The 21,488-nt window shown below is 33.0% G+C and overlaps 1 protein-coding gene across 2 annotated transcripts in view; it reads right to left on the reverse strand.

Annotated features, from left to right (window-relative positions):
• Positions 1-21,488, reverse strand: part of LOC143225542 (uncharacterized) — a 65,540-nt gene that overhangs the window by 19,428 nt on the left and 24,624 nt on the right. For both annotated transcript variants that reach the window (XM_076455179.1, XM_076455180.1), the window contains exons 2-3: positions 17,417-17,618; positions 1,752-1,933 (exon numbers count right to left, since the gene is read on the reverse strand). In XM_076455179.1, the coding sequence (XP_076311294.1) occupies positions 1,752-1,933; positions 17,417-17,618 (384 nt within the window). The remainder of the gene's footprint in view (positions 1-1,751; positions 1,934-17,416; positions 17,619-21,488) is intronic.

A 21,488-nucleotide genomic window follows, 5' to 3' on the forward strand; every position in this document is an offset into this window, starting at 1 on the left:
ATTACAAGAAAACTCTTTAACATTAAGTTAAAATGTACAGATAGAAAGATAGGAACAAAATAAGTCTGCAAAACCTGTTAAACTGAAAAGAGTAAAATGATTCAACTTGTACACCATAAAAGTACTGAATGATTAGTGAAGCTTAGTTTACTTGAATAGAATTATATATTCAGGAACTGTATAACTAAGAAAATCATGTGTATGTATATATACAGTACTGTGCAAAAGTGCCAGGACAAATCCAAAAACTAAATGCCAGGCTACTTTAAAGAATAGTGGAAAGTAAATTACAGGTAAAACATCAAAATTGTATCAATCTTCATATTTAGTGGAAGGAAGTGCTTGTGTTAAGCAAACAGTTAATATTTTGTCTTTTCTTCTTTTAGCTTTAATAACTGCAGACAGTCTTTCAAGTATTGTACAACATATTTATTCAGTGTTCTTTGGAATTTTACTTCAGATGTCTCTAATATACTCTGAAGTTTCTTTGAAAGTAACTTCTGATTTATCAAGTTTTTGATCTATCAAATCCCAAACCTTCTCAATTTGATTGAGATCAATGCTTCTCGGTGGGGAGTTCATTGCATAAATTGAATTGCTCCAGCAGCTTCATTCGTAGTAAACAATTTCTACATAAATTGGATGAGTCTTTGAGGTCATTACCTCCTGGTAGTAAAATCCTTTGCCAATAAGAAGAAAAGCACTGGGTGTAACATGACAGATCAGTATCTGATGGTACTTGCGCTAGTTCATTATTCCATATATTTTGCATCTACTGTCCCCTCAGCAGAAAAACACCAAAACCATCACAATGCCTCTTCGATGTTTCATGGAAGGTGCTATTCTTCAAGATAAGTATCTTTCACCTTTCTTCTACCGGACGTACAGTCAACGCTTTGAATAAGTATTTCAAACTTGGACTCATCCGTCCATAATACCATTTTTCAATCACCAACAATCCAGTTTTTGTACTTTTTAGCAAACTCCTGTCTCTTAACAATATTTGGAGATCGAAATAAAGGTTATTTAACTGCTACACGACCAAATATTCCATTCTTGTTTTGTTTTCTTGACACTGTATATTTGGACACTTTTCTCTCATTTGGTACATGGTCGTTTATCTCATGCTTGAGATCAGTGGAAGTCTTCCTTCTGCTCTGAAGGCCGCATAAACAAAGATACTTAGCATCAGTATCATTGAGTTTAGGTGTTCTGCCTCTTCCATTCCTATTTTCAAACTTATACCTATCTCGGTTTCACGATCTATGGTGAACTTGGCAATGTTTGGCAACATTTTAAGTCTGCAGCAATTTGTTGAAGGGTTCAGAGAGGAAGGAATTAGTGAATCATTACCACAGTGTTGAAATTTACATTCTATAATGACATGGAAGAATTAGCCTCATAAAATGGAAAGATTATCAAAATATTTTTGTCCTAACACTTTTCAATAGTACGGTATAATGTAGTATTCAATGCTTTGGAAATTATAAAAAAGTCCATTATCTCAAATTACAAACTTCATTTGATTAACAACTGGAATATTTAAAATATAAACATTTTAGTATAATATTTCACAAGTGTTCTACTGACATCAACTGAACATTAGCAAAATGTTGTTTTAATCTTAATTATGTTCTTATATAAAATTTTCGATTTAAAGTTTCAGGTGACTTACATATTGTAGCATGAATTGTAATAGGTTGGCACATGTAAGGGGCTTATACAGTGGGAACTTTCTCGTGTACACTTACCATGAATGGCAGCTATTGAACTAGTAAGTACAACCCGTTTGACTGTTCCAGCATCAGCACAAGCCTGCAGAATTCTCTTGGTTCCTTCCACAGCAGGTTTAACAACCTCATCCTCACTTGCAGGTGGGATATTAGGAAACGGGGAAGCTACGTGGATGACGTAGCTACAGTCTTTAACAGCTCTAATGAAAAACACTTTAGACTGTTAGTCATTTCACTTGATAAATCACAAGCAGCATAATGTTATGAACCACTTATATTTTCCAACTCATTAAGCTTTATTTCTTGTTCGCACTACTAACAGTATATATACACACCAAACTACTTATATTTAAAATAACCCAGTTAGAGATAAATACTTAATGGGAAAATACTAACTGGCTAAGATATAATTACTACTAATGGTAACAAAAAAAATTTTCTTCTTTTTAAAAGGGTAAACTACCTGGCAAACGTATAGAAACACATAAGTCGCGCATAAATCTCCTTGTAATTTTTGTTCCAATAAACATAGCACAACTCTTGGTCTGAATAATTGTTTATATTTTGTGAGACCTGTCTTATGGTCTAACTAGAGTTTGGTTTGTTCTTTCTAAAGCTCAGCCAATTCACAACATTAGGAAGACTCTGATCTAATCTTCTGAATTATTATTCTAGATCATCTTAAAGAGTAAAAATATTTGAATTCGAATAGCCCAATATAAGATGTTGTTTTTGAAAATCAAGTGTGGATCGTACCTGTATTGCGACAGTGAACACAGTTCTATTAGAACACAAAACCTGATTTACTGACTGTTCACTATTCAAAATACAGCTCATACTCAACCCTTTTTGTCTTGATCCGACAAAATCAGGGTCCCACTGTTTATCTGTCTATAATAATCACCCATCATTTTGGAAAATATTATCATAACAACTTAAGAAAAGCGGTGCCAATCATCACTGAAAGTGATAAATGGTTTGTTTCTCATCCTTCTAAATTACTTCTATATTTATGGGAAGTATGTTGCAAAGTCCCTACAGATGATGACCGTTTACGTGTGGACTAATTAGACAGAGTAAATTAACGTGAATTTTTACAAACAATTTCTGACACATAAATAATCGAACTTATTTCGTAATCTGACAGTTTAATCACATACTTTTTTATCTATTGCATTATCCAGTTTTTAATACCATTAAATGAATTAGTGCACGGTTAAACGCGTGTAATCAAGTTTTTTTACGACTAGGTCATATATCGGTTTTCTTTTTTGGCAGCTTATAAACTTTCGTAAATTTGCAATTATTCCCTCCGAGTCTCTGTAGATTTGTTTCTTTGTTTGTTTTATTTCGAGCAAAACTACACGAGGGCTATCTGTGCTAGCCGTCCCTAATTTAGCAGTGTAAGACTAGAGGAAAGGCAACTATTCATCACCACCCTCCGTCAACTCTTGGACTACTCTTTTAATAACGAATAGTAGGACTCATCACATTATAGCACCCCTACGGCTGAAAGGGCAAACATTTTTAGTGTAAATAAAGACTCGAATCCACAAGCCTCAGATTACGAGTGGAACGCCCTAACCACCAGGCCATGCCAGGCTCTCTTTGCAGAACATGCTGCGTGGATCATGCCATGAGCTAGTCTGGATCTTTTTGACAGGTGAATGTGTATTTATAAGTATTACAATGAATATCAGGAAAGTAACCTGATAAGTGAAATCATCTTCATTCGAGAAAGTGAACATAGGAAACAAAATGGAAAAAAAATCTGAGAATTTATTTTACTATTTTAACAAAATTGTACTGTAATGGAACTAAAACGTAAAATATATAAATAAATAACTGTTTATAATTGTAACAATATAATTAGCAAATTAGCTTTATTAAAGTAGGAGCCAGTTTCTGATATTAAACAAAAATGGGTTGAACAAAAAGTAAATAAATAAAAAATTATAGTGAATAACAAATTTTTTATAGAAGGATATAGCTGAATCCATGAGAACAAGAAATGTCCGATGAGCCGTATCTTCTTTCTGTGTTAATAGCCCAGACTTTGTACCTAAAGCACTTGTTTTACCTTGAAAGTTAACAAATTCATTAAGTCAAAAATAAACATAAATGAAGGTGGTTATTTAAGAAAAATATTATAATTATAAAAATCCTCTTTAATTCTGTCACACAACGCTAAAATCCGGGATTTGAATCCCTCGCTGTGTACACAGCAGATAGTCCCATGTGGCTTTATTCTAAAACACAAAAACTTTAATTTTTAACCTAATGAAACTGAGACCAGTATTTTAGTTCAAGGACAAATTCGTGTATAAAACGTATCTAAGCAAATCAAAGATATTCAGAAAACAAAACAAACCTACAATTTGAGGAAACAATGGTATTGCAGAGTTTTAATATCACAAAGCTGGCTTTAGTTCAGCACATTCTTGAATTTGTAATACCTAATCATTCTATACTTATCATATACTAATTTTCAGAACATAATCAAATGTAATATGAATATTACATTTTATCTAAATATACCGTGCTGTTTTTGATGGTTTCTTATGTTTGCTAGCTCTGTATTATTTTTATACTAATTAGTCAGTTATCTGATAGTGAAACGCATAAATTTGAACCTAGTGTGGCCAATTAGTTTGCGTTCGAAGCTATGAATCTATTATTCTTATAATACATTTGAACGTACGTTGATTTGCATTTGTGCAAATGTTTTCCGTACAGGATTATAATGAACTTTCCTTATTGGTTGATTTTTAAACATATTTCTATTGTATTTCTATACACCATAATACTATTACTATCGATAGGTCAAATGTGGCCTAGCGTTTATCGCGCTCGACAGATTGCCGCAAAAATATGTTCCGCAATTTGAGGCCGTGAGTGTGTTATAAGATTGACTGTCAAATCCTACTATTCGGTCAGAGACAATGATCGCCTAAGAACTGGCGATGGGTGTTGTTACCTGCCTGCCTTTCTTACAGTCAATTAGTAAGTTATTAGGAACTGTCATTGACATAAAACCGTAGTGTAGATTTGCACAAACGAATTGTTTCTTACATAAATGAAAATTTAAAACTTTGTACGTATAGACCAGTGGTTCCCAACTTTTTTTATGCCCTGCACCCATAAAATATTTTAATATGTTCTCTCATCTCTCATAGTAATTATTTATTTAAGAATAAAGGTAAAGGTAGCCAAAACAAATGTTATATCGCACCCCCTGGAACGCTATCTCGCACCCCTGGTTGGGAACCACTGGTATAGACAGTCTTAAAAAATTCATGTTGTCACTAACAGCTAAAAACAACTGTTAAATTCATCATATTTCAAAAAGCTGTCAGTTTGTTTTTCCAAGTAACAAAGACTAACAGCTTACACGATTCACAAGATTGCAGAAACGAAACAACCAACTATGGCTGTGACGATTACACGATTAACCGGTTACGGTTCGGTTACGAGGCAAAGATTAACCGGTTACAAAAGTCCGTAATCATCGCAGCCCTACAACCAACATGACGGTATAGTACTGAAAGAGTTGGTTTAAGATATATACAAGCTTCATAGTTATCTTGGTGATTATATAGTAAAGAAACGGAAGAAATTTAAACACAATTTATATGACGCATTTCTGTAAATTTTATTACAGGTTAAATACTGTAATAATTCGTTAACATTTGTAACTGAAAAACGGCGAACGTCTATAATAAAATGTAAGGTTTAATATCAGCAGCACATTTTTTTACTCTTATTGTCTTTCATGATAACTGAAGAAAAATAACAGGTTCACATTTTAATCCAATACACCATCAGTTTCACTATAAATAAATATATTAAGTACCTCATATTTATTTTTAAGTAAAACAAAACAAACACAACATGATTAGACAATTTGTTCTTTAAATTTGAGAATGGAAAGACTATCAGTTCATAAACCAATGTTTTCTACATCGGATTATTAACGTAGAGAGACTCTATATATTAACACAGCTGATACAGTCTCCATAAGGACCGTTTTAACACCAAAATCTAGTGAACAATAAAGTACTAACAAAGGAAACAGTAAGTAGTTATTTGAAATGTGTAAAATGTGCTTTTGGATATGAGGGATATATTACAGATATTGTATCGACTTCCTTCAAAAATTAGTCATTTACATATAAATGGACCCGCCTTTATCATCGAGCACCAGCATGTACCGTCATGATATTAGCACAGCAGGTGTGATGGGACGAAAGGCATATATACGTATATATATGAAAACGAATAACGCGGTACATACATGTGCTCAAAGCGCAAGAACGATAAATTCAAATGTCTTCCTTTCCACATTCCTCTTAGTTAACTCATTTTCATAACAAGTTTTAACCCTAGTTGGTTTCTTCACTGTTCCGCCAGTCTCCAGTGTTAAGTGGTTAGAGAGAGAACCACGCGCTTTGCCAATAGAGGTCGCTACACGAATATCAACCTTGGGGAAAGGAAGAAAGGGTAGCGACGATGTTTGTTTGTTTGTTTTTGAATTTTGCACAAAGCTACTCGAGGGCTATCTGTGTCAGCCGTCCCTAATTTAGCAGTGTAAGACTAGAGGGAAGGCACCTAGTCATCACCACCCACCGCCAACTCTTGGGCTACTGTTTTTACCAACGAATACTGGGATTGACCGTAACATTATAACGCCCCCACGGCTGGGAGTGCGAGCATGTTTGGCGCGACGGGGATGCGAACCCGCGACCCTCAGAATACGAATCGCACGCCCTAACACGCTTGGCCATGCCGGGCCGGTAGCGACTAAGACGCCATAGTTACACGAACTGTCACCAGTGGCAATTGAATCAAATCTCATTCCTTTATATCGTACAAGAGTCAGTGTTCTGGATCGTTGTATATTAGATGATGTACAATAGTTCTGGGTTTCATAACATGATATAGAATTGAATTTTCTTCAAGAAGCAATCGTTGATCAACATGTGATTAAATAACAAAGATCAATAAGAGAGCCTGATTGAGTAGGAAGTACAACAAGTATTGTACACAAGCTTAAAAGTATCATACTTGTATGAAAATTATTTTAATCTTGGTAACTCACACATATTTCAGTTTGTGTTATTTGTCAGCATGTCAGAGGACTTTGTCCCTCAGGTAAATTTGAAGAACACTGTCCAAATTGTAGAATGGATGATACTATTGTTTCTTTACGTGTCTAAACAAATTCACCTTCAAAAAGTTAGGCTATGTATAAATGTTAATGTTTTATATTTGTAAAGGTATATTTAATGTCCAATATGTGAGTTCTATATCAAAAACAGAAAGTTGTAATTTAGAAGTAGGAAATAATTTTGTATTTTACCATCAAATGCTTGAGAATTTCGAGAATGTACATTTAGTTTTCGTTATTGTTATATAAAGTGTTAGAATATATAAATTTTTTTTTGCTCATGGTTAAGTTAATGTCATACAAAATCCATTCTTCATTGTCACAGTTAATAAATGGTGAACAAGCAGTTTGTTTTAGTTGCAGAATGTATCCTGAAATGATAGACAGTAAACACAATATTTCAGTATGTGTGATACTTGGCAAGTGTTTATTTACGTATACTGAATATAACATTTCAGTTTTAAGTTGTAAGGGAGTGAAAAGTGTGGGTCAAAATCTAATGCTGAGCACGCGGTGACAGTCAGTTTAGTTACAGATTTCAAATGTATGATATTTTTGTATAGTTTGTAAAATAAAGAAACTTTATATAAAGAAGTATATACTGCAGGTTTTATTACCTTAGGCTGTAAGTCAGTGTTTTATAAACTATGTTGTTTTAATAAATACCATGTTAGTATATCTGGAGGTTTTGCTAACAATTGTTTTAATATGTGTGATACTTAAGTCTGAGATTTTACTTACATGTACTAAAGATAGTATTTTAGTATGATGAGAAGTGAGTTTTACATAAGAATATCACAGAGCATTGATTTGTAAGTAAGTATTTTTATATATTTGATTATCTATCTATAACATGTAAATGAAAGATAACTAATGTTATGGTAACAATTTCAAAATCAACGTGATGAAATATGTGTTTTAAAATAATTGAAAAATTATCAGTTGATTTATAACTTGCCAACTCTTTTTTTATTCTGTTCATTTATGAAAAATGTGTTTAATGCTTTGGTAAGCAGTTAGGTTTCTATAGTATTGTGTGTAAAAAGTTATATTTTGCACTAGTGTTTAGTTGAAAAGTTACTATAAGTTAACGTAACATTGTCTTAAAAATATGTATTAGTTTTGAATAATTACATTTTCTGAGTCTGAAACTTCAATGAACAAATATAACGTGTGACTGGAAAGTTGTTACTATTTAAATACAAGTTAGACTGTTTGTTGTAGACTGTGTGTTTGAACTTGGGAACGAATTTATTAACACTGTCGGGAAATAACTCTGTTACCATTCGAGCACATAATTCGTTGTACTGTATAACGAAAGCATAAATCTCATACCTTTCACATGTCTGTAAAGCTGATGTCGTTTTTAAGTCTAAGTAGATACAATATTAAAAATAGAACTGAATCGATCATATGCAAACTAACTTTCATTTTGAAAAATATCTTGAGCTATATTTTCCTACTAACCCTATCTGAAATTTTTACCCAATGTCAGGCAGAATTTGATCTCTTTGTTTGTTTGTTGTTGTTTTTTTTATTTCGTGCAAAGCTGCGCGAGGACTATCTGCACTGGTCGTCCCTTATTTAGCAGTGTAAGACTAGAAGGAAGGCAACTAGCCATCACCACCCACCACCAACTCTTGGGTTCCTCTTTTACCAATGAATACTGGGAATGACCAACACATAATAACGTCCATACAGTTATGAGTAGAGTGCCCTAACCACCTGGTCATGATTGGTTCGATTTAATTTTACTGACAATAGTATAGTAAACTGTTTGTTGTTGTTGTAAAGCGTGGTTGAAATACTATCAATTAAGTTCGTTCGTATTTTTGACTACTTTATAAGTTTAACAGTTTCAGTTAAAGCAATTTGAGCTTCTGACAGTTTGCAGTATGTCGGCCAAAGTACTGAGTATAAAGTATACAATAATTGTATGCTAAATGAAACGTCCCATCAAATATTAAGAAACAGAATGTAGTGAATACACATTTAGTGTTTTGTATCAACATGTAACGTAAAAGATCTATGTTTACTGGCTTTTAAAATTCAGACAGGTATACAAAAACCCTAGTGTGTGTGTGTGTTCTTATAGCAAAGCCACATTGGGCTATCTGCTGAATCCACCCAGTTGTCTCATTAAAATAAGGATTTTCGTGTCCTTTTCAAAATATAAAAATGTATTAAAATACGGAAAATATATTCAGGATGTATCAAACGCGTACTAAATCGTAAAAACGTGATTGGTTATCTTGTTCAATAAATATAGAAACATGGCATGGTAAAACGTTCCAGCAGTAAGACAAAATAAGACATGTTTGTTTGTTTGTTTTTGAATTTCGCACAAAGCTACTCGAGGGCTATCTGTGCTAGTCGTCCCTAATTTTGCAGTGTAAGACTAGAGGGAAGGCAGCTAGTCATCACCACCCACCGCCAACTCTTGGGCTACTCTTTTACCAACGAATAGTGGGATTGACCGTGACATTATAACGCCCCCACGGCTGAAAAGGCGAGCATGTTTGGCGCGACGGGAATGCGAACCCGAGACCCTCGGATTACGAGTCGCACGCCTTAACGCGCTTGGCCATGCCGGGCAATAAGACATGCTAAAACCTGCATGCTGTTCTACAGAAGTATAGAAACATCTTTGTAAAATGTACATTGAAATCTGTATACACTTGGTAACAAAGAAAACCTTTTTTAAACACGTGTAAGGCATACAAATAAGTATATAAATGAAAACTATAACGTAATTTATGACTTCATTCAAATAATGGATAATATGCATGCTATAATAATTGTGTTGTTGACTTATGAAAGTTAAACAGCGAGGTCGTTAAAATCCTATGAACATTAAAACTGTCGTTAAAATAATGGTTTTTACCTATAACATAATTAGATCTATCCATTGATGACGTAATCATATGTGGAAGTATAGTGACCACAAAACTCGTGTAAGATAAAACTATTAAGTAACGTGTTAAAATCGAAACAACGTTTCGACCGTTGTTCGCTCTTCTATGTAAAGTGTTTTCTCAGCCCAAACGAGCCGTTTTTGCATATAGATTTACATATAAATTATCAGAAAGTGTGATTAAATATAGAATTAATAAATTAGCGTTTCATACCGATTATGTTAAACCTAGCCTTTGATTACATGTCGAGGTATGTGATCCACTTCGTAAAATTCATTGTCTTGACGTCATATCCGCAGATCTTGGTGGTCTAACAACAATCGTTCTTTGGTGACATAACTACATGACACTAGCGCTTTCTTGTGACACTTTGTGGCAATATGACGTCATCATTTCTAATGACATCATTATCTTTACCACTTTCCTCTTTTCCTTGGCGCCTTTTGGCGGAATAATGCGCAGTCCACGCCCTAATTACTAACGCATCTTTAAAAGTATTATACTGCATATATAAATAGCACTTCATAGAATATTTCCTTTCTCATTGTTCAGCCCACTCTAAAGAAAAACTCATTTATGGAAATTGAGAAATAATGAATTGTGGGAAACAAAAGAAATATATGAAATGCTATTTTTTACACACCTCTACTTTCAAGTGACAATGGACAAATTAAAGAAAATGTGGGTAAAAAATCTCTATAGTTAACTCATTTTTATGCAGTTTGAGACATTGGTTTTCAAAATTCGGCCAGCTTTCGGTGTTTGAACCATAGCTTTTAAAGATCAATAATAGTTTTACATTCCTTTTGCAATAAGTTATAAGGAAGAAGAAGTTGAAGGAAACTGTTTTATCAGTGACAGAAAAGGACATTACATGAGTTATATGAGGTAGTTTTATAAATATTACCTTTTGTTTTTACTATTTTACCAGTGGGTACTTAGTCGTTTCACTTTTGTGACTCTACCTTCAGTTTAAAGTTACTGGTAAATATTTTTATTTTATTTTAACATTACTGGGATGCATCATCATCTGCCCACACTGGTAGATGAACAAGAGCTAGAGAACTGTGTTGAATTACTATCTCGTAATGTGAGGACGAAACCATACTCAAAGTTAAAACCAGGAACGAAACGTTCCTTCTCAGCTCACGACACCAATATTTGATCACTCCACTCGTCAGTTGATGCCCTTCTCAACCCACTGATTGATCTGTATTAACTACTTACTCAATTTTTATTATGGTAAAGTTGTCTCACGTCCTCCTGATGATGAATTTACGTGTCTTCCCTGAACCAAACCACTGTTGGGTACTGAACCAACATCATGTCTTTTTTTTTCCCCCTTCTTATCGTCCGATATGGATACCAATTCAACTCGTTCTTTGTTTTGCAAATCTCCAGACGTTGTGTACGTGTTCCAGAATTAACAAAGTTTGTATCAAATATTTGTAAGTAAAAGTCTGAGTAAAACATGTATTTTATGGAAATTTAAGGTAACCTAGAAATTATAGGATACTCATGCTTTAATATAAAGCATGCCTCATTATAAAATACTAATGTACAGCTATAAACATTTCAAAACTCTTCCTGTATTTGATCTGAATCTAAGTATTTTTTTATCTTTTTTTAGATTCTTTAGTGTATAATTAGTGTAGATTTAATATTGCTCCACATCAGAAACCTACTTTTTCAGAGAATATGCTTATTTTAAAAGTTTCGTACTTTATACATTTAAAGTTCATTTAGTGAAAGATCTATTGGGCCCGGCCTGGCCGAACGCGATAAGGCATGCGCTCGTAATCTGAGGGTCGCGTGTTCGCATCCGCGTCGCGCTAAACATGCTCGCCCTCCCAGCCGTGGGGGCGTTATAATGTGACGGTCAATCCCACTTTTCGTTGACAAAAGAGTAGCCCAAGAGTTGGCGGTGGGTGGTGATGACTAGCTGCCTTCCCTCTAGTCTTACACTGCAAAATTAGGGACGGCTAGCACAGATAGCCCTCGAGTAGCTTTGTGCGAAAATTCAAAACAAACAAACAAGATCTATTGATCGTGTGCATAGGATGTAAGAAAATATTGTTTGTTAAATTAAGAATTAATATGTTTTGTTTTTTTTAATATTTGATTGATATCAATAAAATGTTGATCAGACTGTCTAACTCTCAAAGCTTTAAAGTTCGATGAAAATCATAGTATTTTAAAAACAGTAGCATTACAATATGAATGAGAACAATCATTATATGTTACAAAGAAGTAATAAACAGTATTAACGCATGAACAACAACAATCACAATATATTAACACAAGCCACACGAGTCAGTCCAGCATCTATTGGTACCGAGCCTAAGATGGTCAACAAGGGGGTCGTTCCGGAAACCGGTGATTTAGGGTTACTTCGTTAGACCTCGATAAATAAAGTTCAACACAAATTGTAAAAAGGGAAAGAAAAGAAAGAACTAAATAGTAATGAGAATATCGCATATCATAATGAGAATATTAATGGTATCGTAATGAGAATATTAATGGTATCATAATGAGAATATTGGCGGTATCGTAATGAGAATATTGGCGGTATCGTAATAAGAATATTGGTAGTATCGTAATGAGAATATTGGTGGTATCATGATAGGCATTATACTCTTCACTGCAGAACTGGCATTTTTAATTTGAGAATTGCTAAGGAAGTAATTCCATTCTACATTGTGCATCTGTTTCAACACCTCATATTTAGACTTTACTGTGCTGTTAATTCCACAAAATGTCGGAGCTAATGTTTTATTATATATATGATTCCAATCATCCTCTTTGAAAATAACGATACTGTTGTGCCCGATTTTATGTTTCCCTGCAAATCCAGTAATTAATCGACAAATCTCTGATTCAGCTGGTATGTCATATCGATTGGCATATATTCGAATAAGTTATTCTCTCATCTGTTCTGGACCTACAATTTATTTTATTCACTATACTGATAGCACTGTGACATTAGTTTAATTTTTACTGACTTACTGAAAGACAACATGATTTAACTTGTGTATATGAAAACTTGGATTGCCATGCATCTGAAACATCGTTTGCGATATAATAGTACATGTTTAGGAGCAAATGATATGTTTTCACGCTAATTTTGAATTATGATCTACGTAGGTATTAGAACAATAGAAAAATAATTAATCTTCACTACACTCTGACTAAATAACATCTAAGAAACGTCATTTCAAATACAACTAAGCTACAGAATGTGCTGAGTCCTTTAACAGGACCACATAGTTTTTCTGCCCAAAGCTACACAAGGGCTATCTGCGCAGCAAAATGTGTCTCTATATTAATTATCTTGACCTGTTTTGTTGGTTGAAACTTCTCGTCACATTCTATATAATGCTCTGGTATTCTAGAAATAGTATTTAATTGAATTAAAAGAACAGTTCATTACAACTCGTAATAAACTTACTTTTTTATGAACTTTCAGCTCCCTTATCTGAAGCCGTAAGAGAAGAAATGTATACTTAAATCACTTTAAGAACACAAACATAAAATGGTAACTAATGTATGCTTTTGTACCTCATTCAATCCAGCTACTGTTCTTCGGGTACTTGAAACCTTCCTAAGAAATTATAGAGCGCGAAAATACGCCGAAGTTTAGCTCAAATTATTTCATTCAGAATAGATAAATTAAAGTTTTCTCTCATAGTCATGCTATGAAATGTAAACAAAACTCCTTCGAATGTATTGAAATATTAGTTAAGGATTATTTAACCACGACAACGTTACCACCAAAGGCAAAAGTGATTAGTAGTGAATTTAAATTTGTTTTTACAACAATTTACGATATTAATTTATAGAAACACAATACGTTTGAAATTACAATTTAAGATGTGTAAGGCATAGTGTTGGAATACGATTTAATATGTCTACATTACTTAAGTTTACATTCTGGTGTTTTTCTAAGCAACAATCAGTATGTTCGTAACACAGTTCTTAATGCATTTCTATTTTGATAAAACCTACTTTGAGGCTAATAAAATTTACAGACACCTTGAATTGATGGCGAAGAATATTTTAATGCTCGTTTAATACGGTAACAAATGTATAACGTTTCGGCAATAGTTTATGACGATAAAACCTTGTTGAAACGTACTTTGTTATTGTATTAAACTCATAATAACCTTCAAGACTTCTCTAAAACTTATCAGTCTCTTTTTTATATTCTTTAAGCCTACATATGTAAGCTGCAGATTAATTATTTATAACTCTAGGTTATGAGCATTTTTATAATCCAGGTTTGACAGAAAATGACCTATTATTTAGCGAACTGAAGATCTGAGAGCCTGGAGTTCGAGACATGGTGCTATTAGGCCCTCTTCGTACTTTCAACTGTAGGTATATTATAAGAGTTATAGACAATTTTGCTATTCGGTAAAGAGCACCTAATTCAGGCTGATAATGGTACTGTCTGGTTGCCTTTCTTTTTGAATGCAATTTATAATTCAATGATGCTTTGTTTAGATTATAGCGTTCGTGATCTGACCGTTTAACCCATCGTGTGCATAAAATATCTTTCAGATAAAAAAGAAACATACTGACAAAAAATAGAAGGAAAGTTAAATATTAGAACGAGTTTTTATACAACAAACTGCTATAATTAAGTTCTGGTGAAAAATTCTGTGTGAAGCAAAGCATAGAGGTGAGAAAAAGTAGTGAGAATCACAAGTTCCACAGTAAACATTCTGTAAACCGACAGCTCAAATGTTCACGATACTTTTTTTTATTTTATTTTTCCCTCTTATTACACCACACAAAAAAGATGTATCTTCGTAGAATCTCCTTTATATACGTAGTTGGTGAAGACATATTTGGTAGATCTGCGTGTTCAAAGTGATATATAGAAATTTCTGCTATGGCAAGGCAATAAAAGTGATCTCACTGGTGCGTCTTCAATCATTTCTTAAAACCGACTTTTTAGTGGAAATAATACAATTCCAAGGTAAATATTTAACGAATGCATGATACAGTGACGTTATTGGATTTTCTTTGTTCAGATAAGATGGCCTCTAATTCTTGCGAGTTTTTCTCCAAATGTTCAGGATCAGAACACAAAGGTTTTAGAATGCTTAAAGGGTAGTTAGCTGTCTAATGACATTAACTAATACGTCGACGAGCATGTGTTGGGTCCGGTACAGCGCTAAGGAACACAATGAAGTCGGTGTTTCTGGCACATCGTGGAGTGGTAAATAAGATGTGTCGTGTGCTGAAAGTGGTAAATACTGTTCCACGTTTATTTTGTTTTCGTTTGTTATATTTCAAAACTTCTTATTTAGCTGATTTTCTGCCCATTTATTATTGTGAAGTAACCAATTTTCTATGTAAAATACATCGGTATTTTCAGAAATAATTGATTGGATTAATTATAGCCTGAATAATTTTTGTTTATATTTATTTGTACATTTCATATATTATTAGAGACCCAGTAATGAACAAAGCAATAGACCAATAAAAAATTCAGTGCATAAATAGTTCAGAAAAATGTGTTTAGAAACGTTTATTATGGACTACTTAAGGTAATTCTAGAATTAAAATAAAAAGCAGAATATGCCTTATTGGCAGGCAATATAATAATAATATTTTAGTTCGGCTATTCTTTTTCAACTATGTTCATCTTGAAAGTTCCTTTTGAAATTCTGTACAGTTTGTTATTCTTATTTTTCCTCCAATTTTATGACTTTGTACAACTTGGTGTCCTTTCTTTTTAACTCCATACATCCTTATATTATTTTTTTATAACTCCGTAAGGCTTGGTAGTCCTTTTTTAAAAACTCCAACAGCTTAACACTCTTCTTATTTAAGTTGTTTTTATCTTTGGTGATGGTAGGTTGGATGCTTCAAGAAAGTGAAAATACATCGTATTTGCTTTTCTTTTATCAGATATTAGAGGCCATGCTGCCAGTATAACGTACTTTTCAGGATTGGAATAAAACTAAGTTTATGAAATTTTTATTTTATTGTCACTAAGCTTTCCCACAGTTGAGTTTATAATAGACTAAATGGTCATTCGGTTTTTATTTTCCTTCCAGCTAGATATTTTTCCATTATACATTTCGAGCTTCCTAAGTTGCCAGTCTTTAACCTTGAGATGTTCTTTTGTTAGCCCTAATTTAACAATCCACATAAATATTGCGCAAATAAATATTCCAGAAAACTATTCATTAAGACTGACTAATTCTAAAAGCTGTCCCCAATAAACTAGTAGTAAGATACCAATGTGATGTAAAACTTTCTTTTTTGGTTAAAAAAAGTCCTTCAAATTTTTGTTTATTTATCACTCACGTTAATTAATGCTAACTATTAAAAAAGCGCCATGTTCTAAAAGTATATTCTAACAAATAGCCGGTCAGTGAACTTTACTCAGGTGATTAAATTGTGCTTGTACTGAGTAGAGCCATTTCGTATTATACCAAGTTTCTCTTTATTTACCGTTCCTTGAACCTTGTGTGTGCCACCAGTCTCATTTATTGTTTTTTATAGTGTACGGAGTGAATGTATATTTACCCTCAATATAATATCCAAGACATTTGTTAGATATTTAGTGTAGGAATATGAGGAAGGTGGAACGTATATATACCGAAATTTCATTACATATGTTGTTATCCGTCATTTCTATAGCTATACTTTTCATTATTAGGCTATGTTATAATGATTTATTTTTTACATTCTCATGTTAGAAACCGGGTTTCACTACTCATGGTGGGCAGAAGCTTAACTACGTATTCAGTCACTAGACGTTACATTTTACAGTATTCTCAAGTTATTGGCTATATACTTCATATAACCTGCAATAATTCGTTATGATTTTTTTATAAATTTAATTCAATCAGTATTGTATACTTTGTTATCTCTCTCTACACAAACGTATATATTATTACTCTAGACTATTATTAATCTCACTACTCTGATATCACGCACTTCACGATCATTAGGCACTTGATATCATAATTTGTTTTCAAGTTATTTACTTACTCATTTAGAATTATTATTTGTACTACAAATAACTCATCTTTGCATGCCTCAGTTACTTGATATTACGTTCTGTACTATCATCATTCAATGAGAGAGGATATTATACTTTATACAAATGTTATTCATTCCAATTTATACTCCATACTCATTTGCTATTTGGTATCGTATTATACACTATCCTCAGCAGATACTCCGTACTAAATTCTCTTTTTTTTTTACTGTATTTTTATCTTATCGTTATGGCACATTATCGTAGTAAGACCGTTTATAGTAACTTACTTTTTTCACATCTTTTCTATTGATAAATTTTGTTTAGTTATTTCTTTGTTGTATTTTCTAACTATTTTCTATTTAATCTCGAGTTTATATTTCTCTTCTTTTATTTTCTCGTCATCTTCTCTTATCCTTCTATCTCCTTCCCCATTTTCATAACTATTCCGTTATTTTGCACTATCGTCAGCTTTATTCATTGTAACCATGAAACCTATATGACACTACATGACATAGTTAATAATTAATATCTTTAATACTTAATAGTAAATTGAATCATTCAATTACCAATTAAAGTAAGAAAAGAAATTTGAACTCACTCATTCCATCCTTCGTCTTTTGTCAAATCAGCTTCTACAAGTTCTATCTTTTGTGGAGCATCTGGACAGAGTTCTTTGATGGGTTTCAATTGTTCTTCATTCTGCAAACTTCTGACGGTCCCTCGGACTTTGTAGCCGTCCTCCTGAAGTAGCTTGATCACGTGACTGCTGATAAACCCAGTTGCTCCAGTCACGAGGACCACTGTTGAGTAAATAAATTAAAGTTTAACGCTCATTCATATTTGCATATCATCCACGGAATCCGGTAATAATGGCGTTGGTAAACATTTTACCAATAATATTGACATCACTAATAATGCAAATTTAAGAAACATTACATAAAAATCTTAAACATACAATTCTACTGTAGCTTTTCTTTCTTTGGAAAACAAATGGTCTTTTTTTTTCCCCCCCATTTTGCATTACTACAGGTACCGGTGTTCTCTGAACTAGCCATCATTCGGTCGTAATTAGTGTGTTGATGTCTATCTGATTCCTTATAATCTAATCATTCCGAAGATAATTCCATGTTTTTAGATAAGTTAGAAAAACAACTACATTTTGCTTAAAGATTCCGCTCAAACAAAAACACATTTATACTTGCAATTCTAAACAAGAAGTTTAAACGTACACACAAAAAACCTTGTGTAATTTTTTTCTGTAAATGATACGCATACACAATCAAAAGTTTGTGTAATCTTCTGCTATACGTTACACACATACATGTGTTAAAAGCAATTCCCATAGAGTTTATCTTCACACACAGGAGATTATAACGCCTTCACCACAGTTTTCGTAACGCGTAAACCTAGTGAATCTCAATATCTTATACACTTTAAAAAACAATTTATCTCAACTTTTTAAACAGTATTTTTTTATATGTCCAAAATAATTTTTGGTTTAAACACAACACATTTTCTTTCCTGTTAGCTGTAATATATTATTACAGCATCTATGGCAGTCCATATCATTTTATCGCTATAAAGACCTTTCTTTAAACAGATTTGAGTAGTTTCTAAAATAGGTTCCAAATGTCAACCTTTTGGAACTTAAAGACATATAATGAGTTTAAATTATTGCATTCTTAGTTCCTTAGCATATTTGTTATTTAAATATTATAATAATTCTTAGTCTTTCGTGTAGTATAAATTGTAAGTTAGCATATCACTGAACATTACTAATGTCTGTTTATATAGCCACTGGATTATTTCGATTGGTTAAAGATACAATATTGTTTAAATAACCACTTAGCTTATTCATATGTTCTAATAAATACTTTAAAGCTTTTTTCTTTCTCTACAAATAAATATTTATTTCATCCATTTAGTTTGAATTCCTGGTTCTTTTATAAACACCTCATTTACGTAGCATAAAATGAACATGCTTGTTTGTTTTTGAATTTCGCACAAAGCTACTCGAGGGCTATCTGTGCTAGCCGTCCCTAACTAAGCAGTGTAAGACTAGAGGGAAGGCAGCTAGTCATCGCCACCCACCGCCAACTCTTGGGCTACTTTTTTACTAACGAATAGTGGGATTGACTATCACATTATAACGCCCCCACGGCTTAAAAGGCGAGCATGTTTGGCGCGATGGGGATGCGAACCCGCTACCCTCAGATTACGAGTCGCACGCCTTAACACGCTTGGCCATGCCGGGCCACAAATAATACAACCAAGCGATAAAATTATTAATAACTTTAAAGAAATTTTTGATCCCGAAATGCCCCCCAGTGGCTCAGCGGTAAGTTTGCGGACTTACACCGCTAAAAACCGGGTTTCGATACCCGTGGTGGCCAGAGCACAGATAGCCCATTGTGTAGCTTCGTGCTTAATTCCAATACAACAACAACAACATTGATCCCGAAAACTAGGATATTCAAAATGATAACAAGACTGATTTTGTAAAATTATTTTGTATCTTCCTTATAACTATTTTGAAGTTTATAATGTCTATTACATTGCAATAAATTAAAATTCATAGCTAACATATTTTCATATTCTTGAGATCTCTGTTTTTTTCTCATTTCTTAGTTGTTTTTTAACATGTTTAACTTTCTACTAAACAGATAATCAGTAAATGTTTCTTTATCATAAAGTCAATAGCCATTATACTGTAATATATTACCCAATATTTCTTCACCTATCTCACAAATTATGGGCCCGGCATGACCAGATAACTAGGGTGCTCCACTCGCAATTTGATGGTCGCGGACTCGAACCCCCGTCACACCAAATATGCTCGCCCTTTCAGCCATGGAAACGTTATAATGTGACGGTCAATCCCATTATTCTTTTGTAAAGTAGTAGCCAGAGATGACTAGTTGCCTTCCCTCTAATCTTACACTGCTTAGTTAGAGACGGCTAACGTCACGTGAAATTCAAAATAAACAAACACAAATCATGACACTGACTAAAAGCAACACCATCGAAAGATGTGACGTAACACATCTAAACTATTATTACTTTATTACTTAGAACAGTGTTTGTCAAAATTTCTATCATAGATCGCGAATCCCCTCGCCTCTATTTTATTTTACTTTTAGTTGTTAGATACACAAGTGCTGACTGTATTGCGTTTAATGTATTCGCAATATTCATTGCAGCAAATAAGTTTTGGCGATGTGTTTTTTTCTACTCAATCACGGATTCCCAAAATGCTTCCGCGACAGATTATCAAAGGAAGTTATTAATTCGCTTAAATTTACAAAGCTATTAATTAATTAATAATTGTAATTACGTCAACATATAGGCAATTTACCATAACAAAAAACAAGTATACTTTTGATTATAAGAAAAAGTATACAAATTTGTCTAAAATGCACATAACGTCATTACAATAGATTGTTTGTTTGTTTGTTTGTTTGTTTTTTCTTATAGCAAAGCCACAAAGGGTTATCTGCTCAGCCCACCGAGGGGAATCGAACCCCTGATTTTAGCGTTGTAAATCCGGAGACATACCGCTGATTACAATAGATACATATTATCTTAATAAAATGGACGTAACATGTATGTCAGTATCTATGTATGTAACCAAAACTACAGAAGAGTTTTTAAATATCAACATATTGATAATATTGATTCAGAGTTAAAATACTGATTACTTAAAGACTTTATTAAGGTATGTTTTAAACTTATAAGAAGAAAATATAAAGAAAACCAGTCAAAACGTGAAGATCAGTAAAGGGTAATCAGTAAAGATGTTAATGAAAGGAGAAAGCAAGGAAGAAGATAAGAATGATGACAGGCTCAAGAATCTATGAAACAAAACGAAGACAGGATAAGAAAAATGGTGCAATATGTGGAGATGAAAATGTTTAGAAAATGTTACTTTATTTTGCAATTTTTTAGAATTAGGTAGGTATATTATGATTAATAATTACCACTGACAGTCACCAGTAGAGAAACGTTTCTGCTGATTTTAAGAATTAGTGAAAAAGTCTAATTATTTGAGTAATGAATTACAATAAATTTTAACAAAATTATTTCATAAAGTATTTTTTACTTTAGTTTTCGATAAATATATCCTATTCATCGTTATCCATATCGTGAAAACATTATTGTTTTTGCTGGTGTAAAGATATATATTCAGTACCTCCCACAAATTGTAGAATATAACATTTTTTGCATGTTTAAAGGCATTTATTCGAAGCCAGTAAGTATCAAATTTAAAATTACTGTGTACACTATAATGTGGATATTTAGTCTAGTTGAAGATTTGACGTTCTAGGTAGCAAGTGAGGAACAATATCTGGATATTTAAATTCTCAAGGGATAATAGTGTCTTATCAAATATAAAACTTTAATTTGGGAGTAGCGGTTTTTTTTTAATTTATAAATGTGCTGTTTACAGGTAATACTGACAAATAATTCACCTTGTACTACTCTAAGGGTTAATTTTAATTTTTTGCCAAGATTATTCAAAGACGCAAAGTAATTGAGTCTTAACTCTGGATGCACAGGTTGCATGTGTCTAAAATCTCCCATTGGTGTACTTTGTGTAAAATCATGACGCATATTATATTGCGTACTTTCTTTAGAATAAAATAATAAGGAAAAAAAAGGCACAAATGGCG

The sequence above is a fragment of the Tachypleus tridentatus genome, chromosome 9 (assembly GCF_004210375.1).
Source record: "Tachypleus tridentatus isolate NWPU-2018 chromosome 9, ASM421037v1, whole genome shotgun sequence".
Classification (NCBI taxonomy): domain Eukaryota; kingdom Metazoa; phylum Arthropoda; class Merostomata; order Xiphosura; family Limulidae; genus Tachypleus; species Tachypleus tridentatus.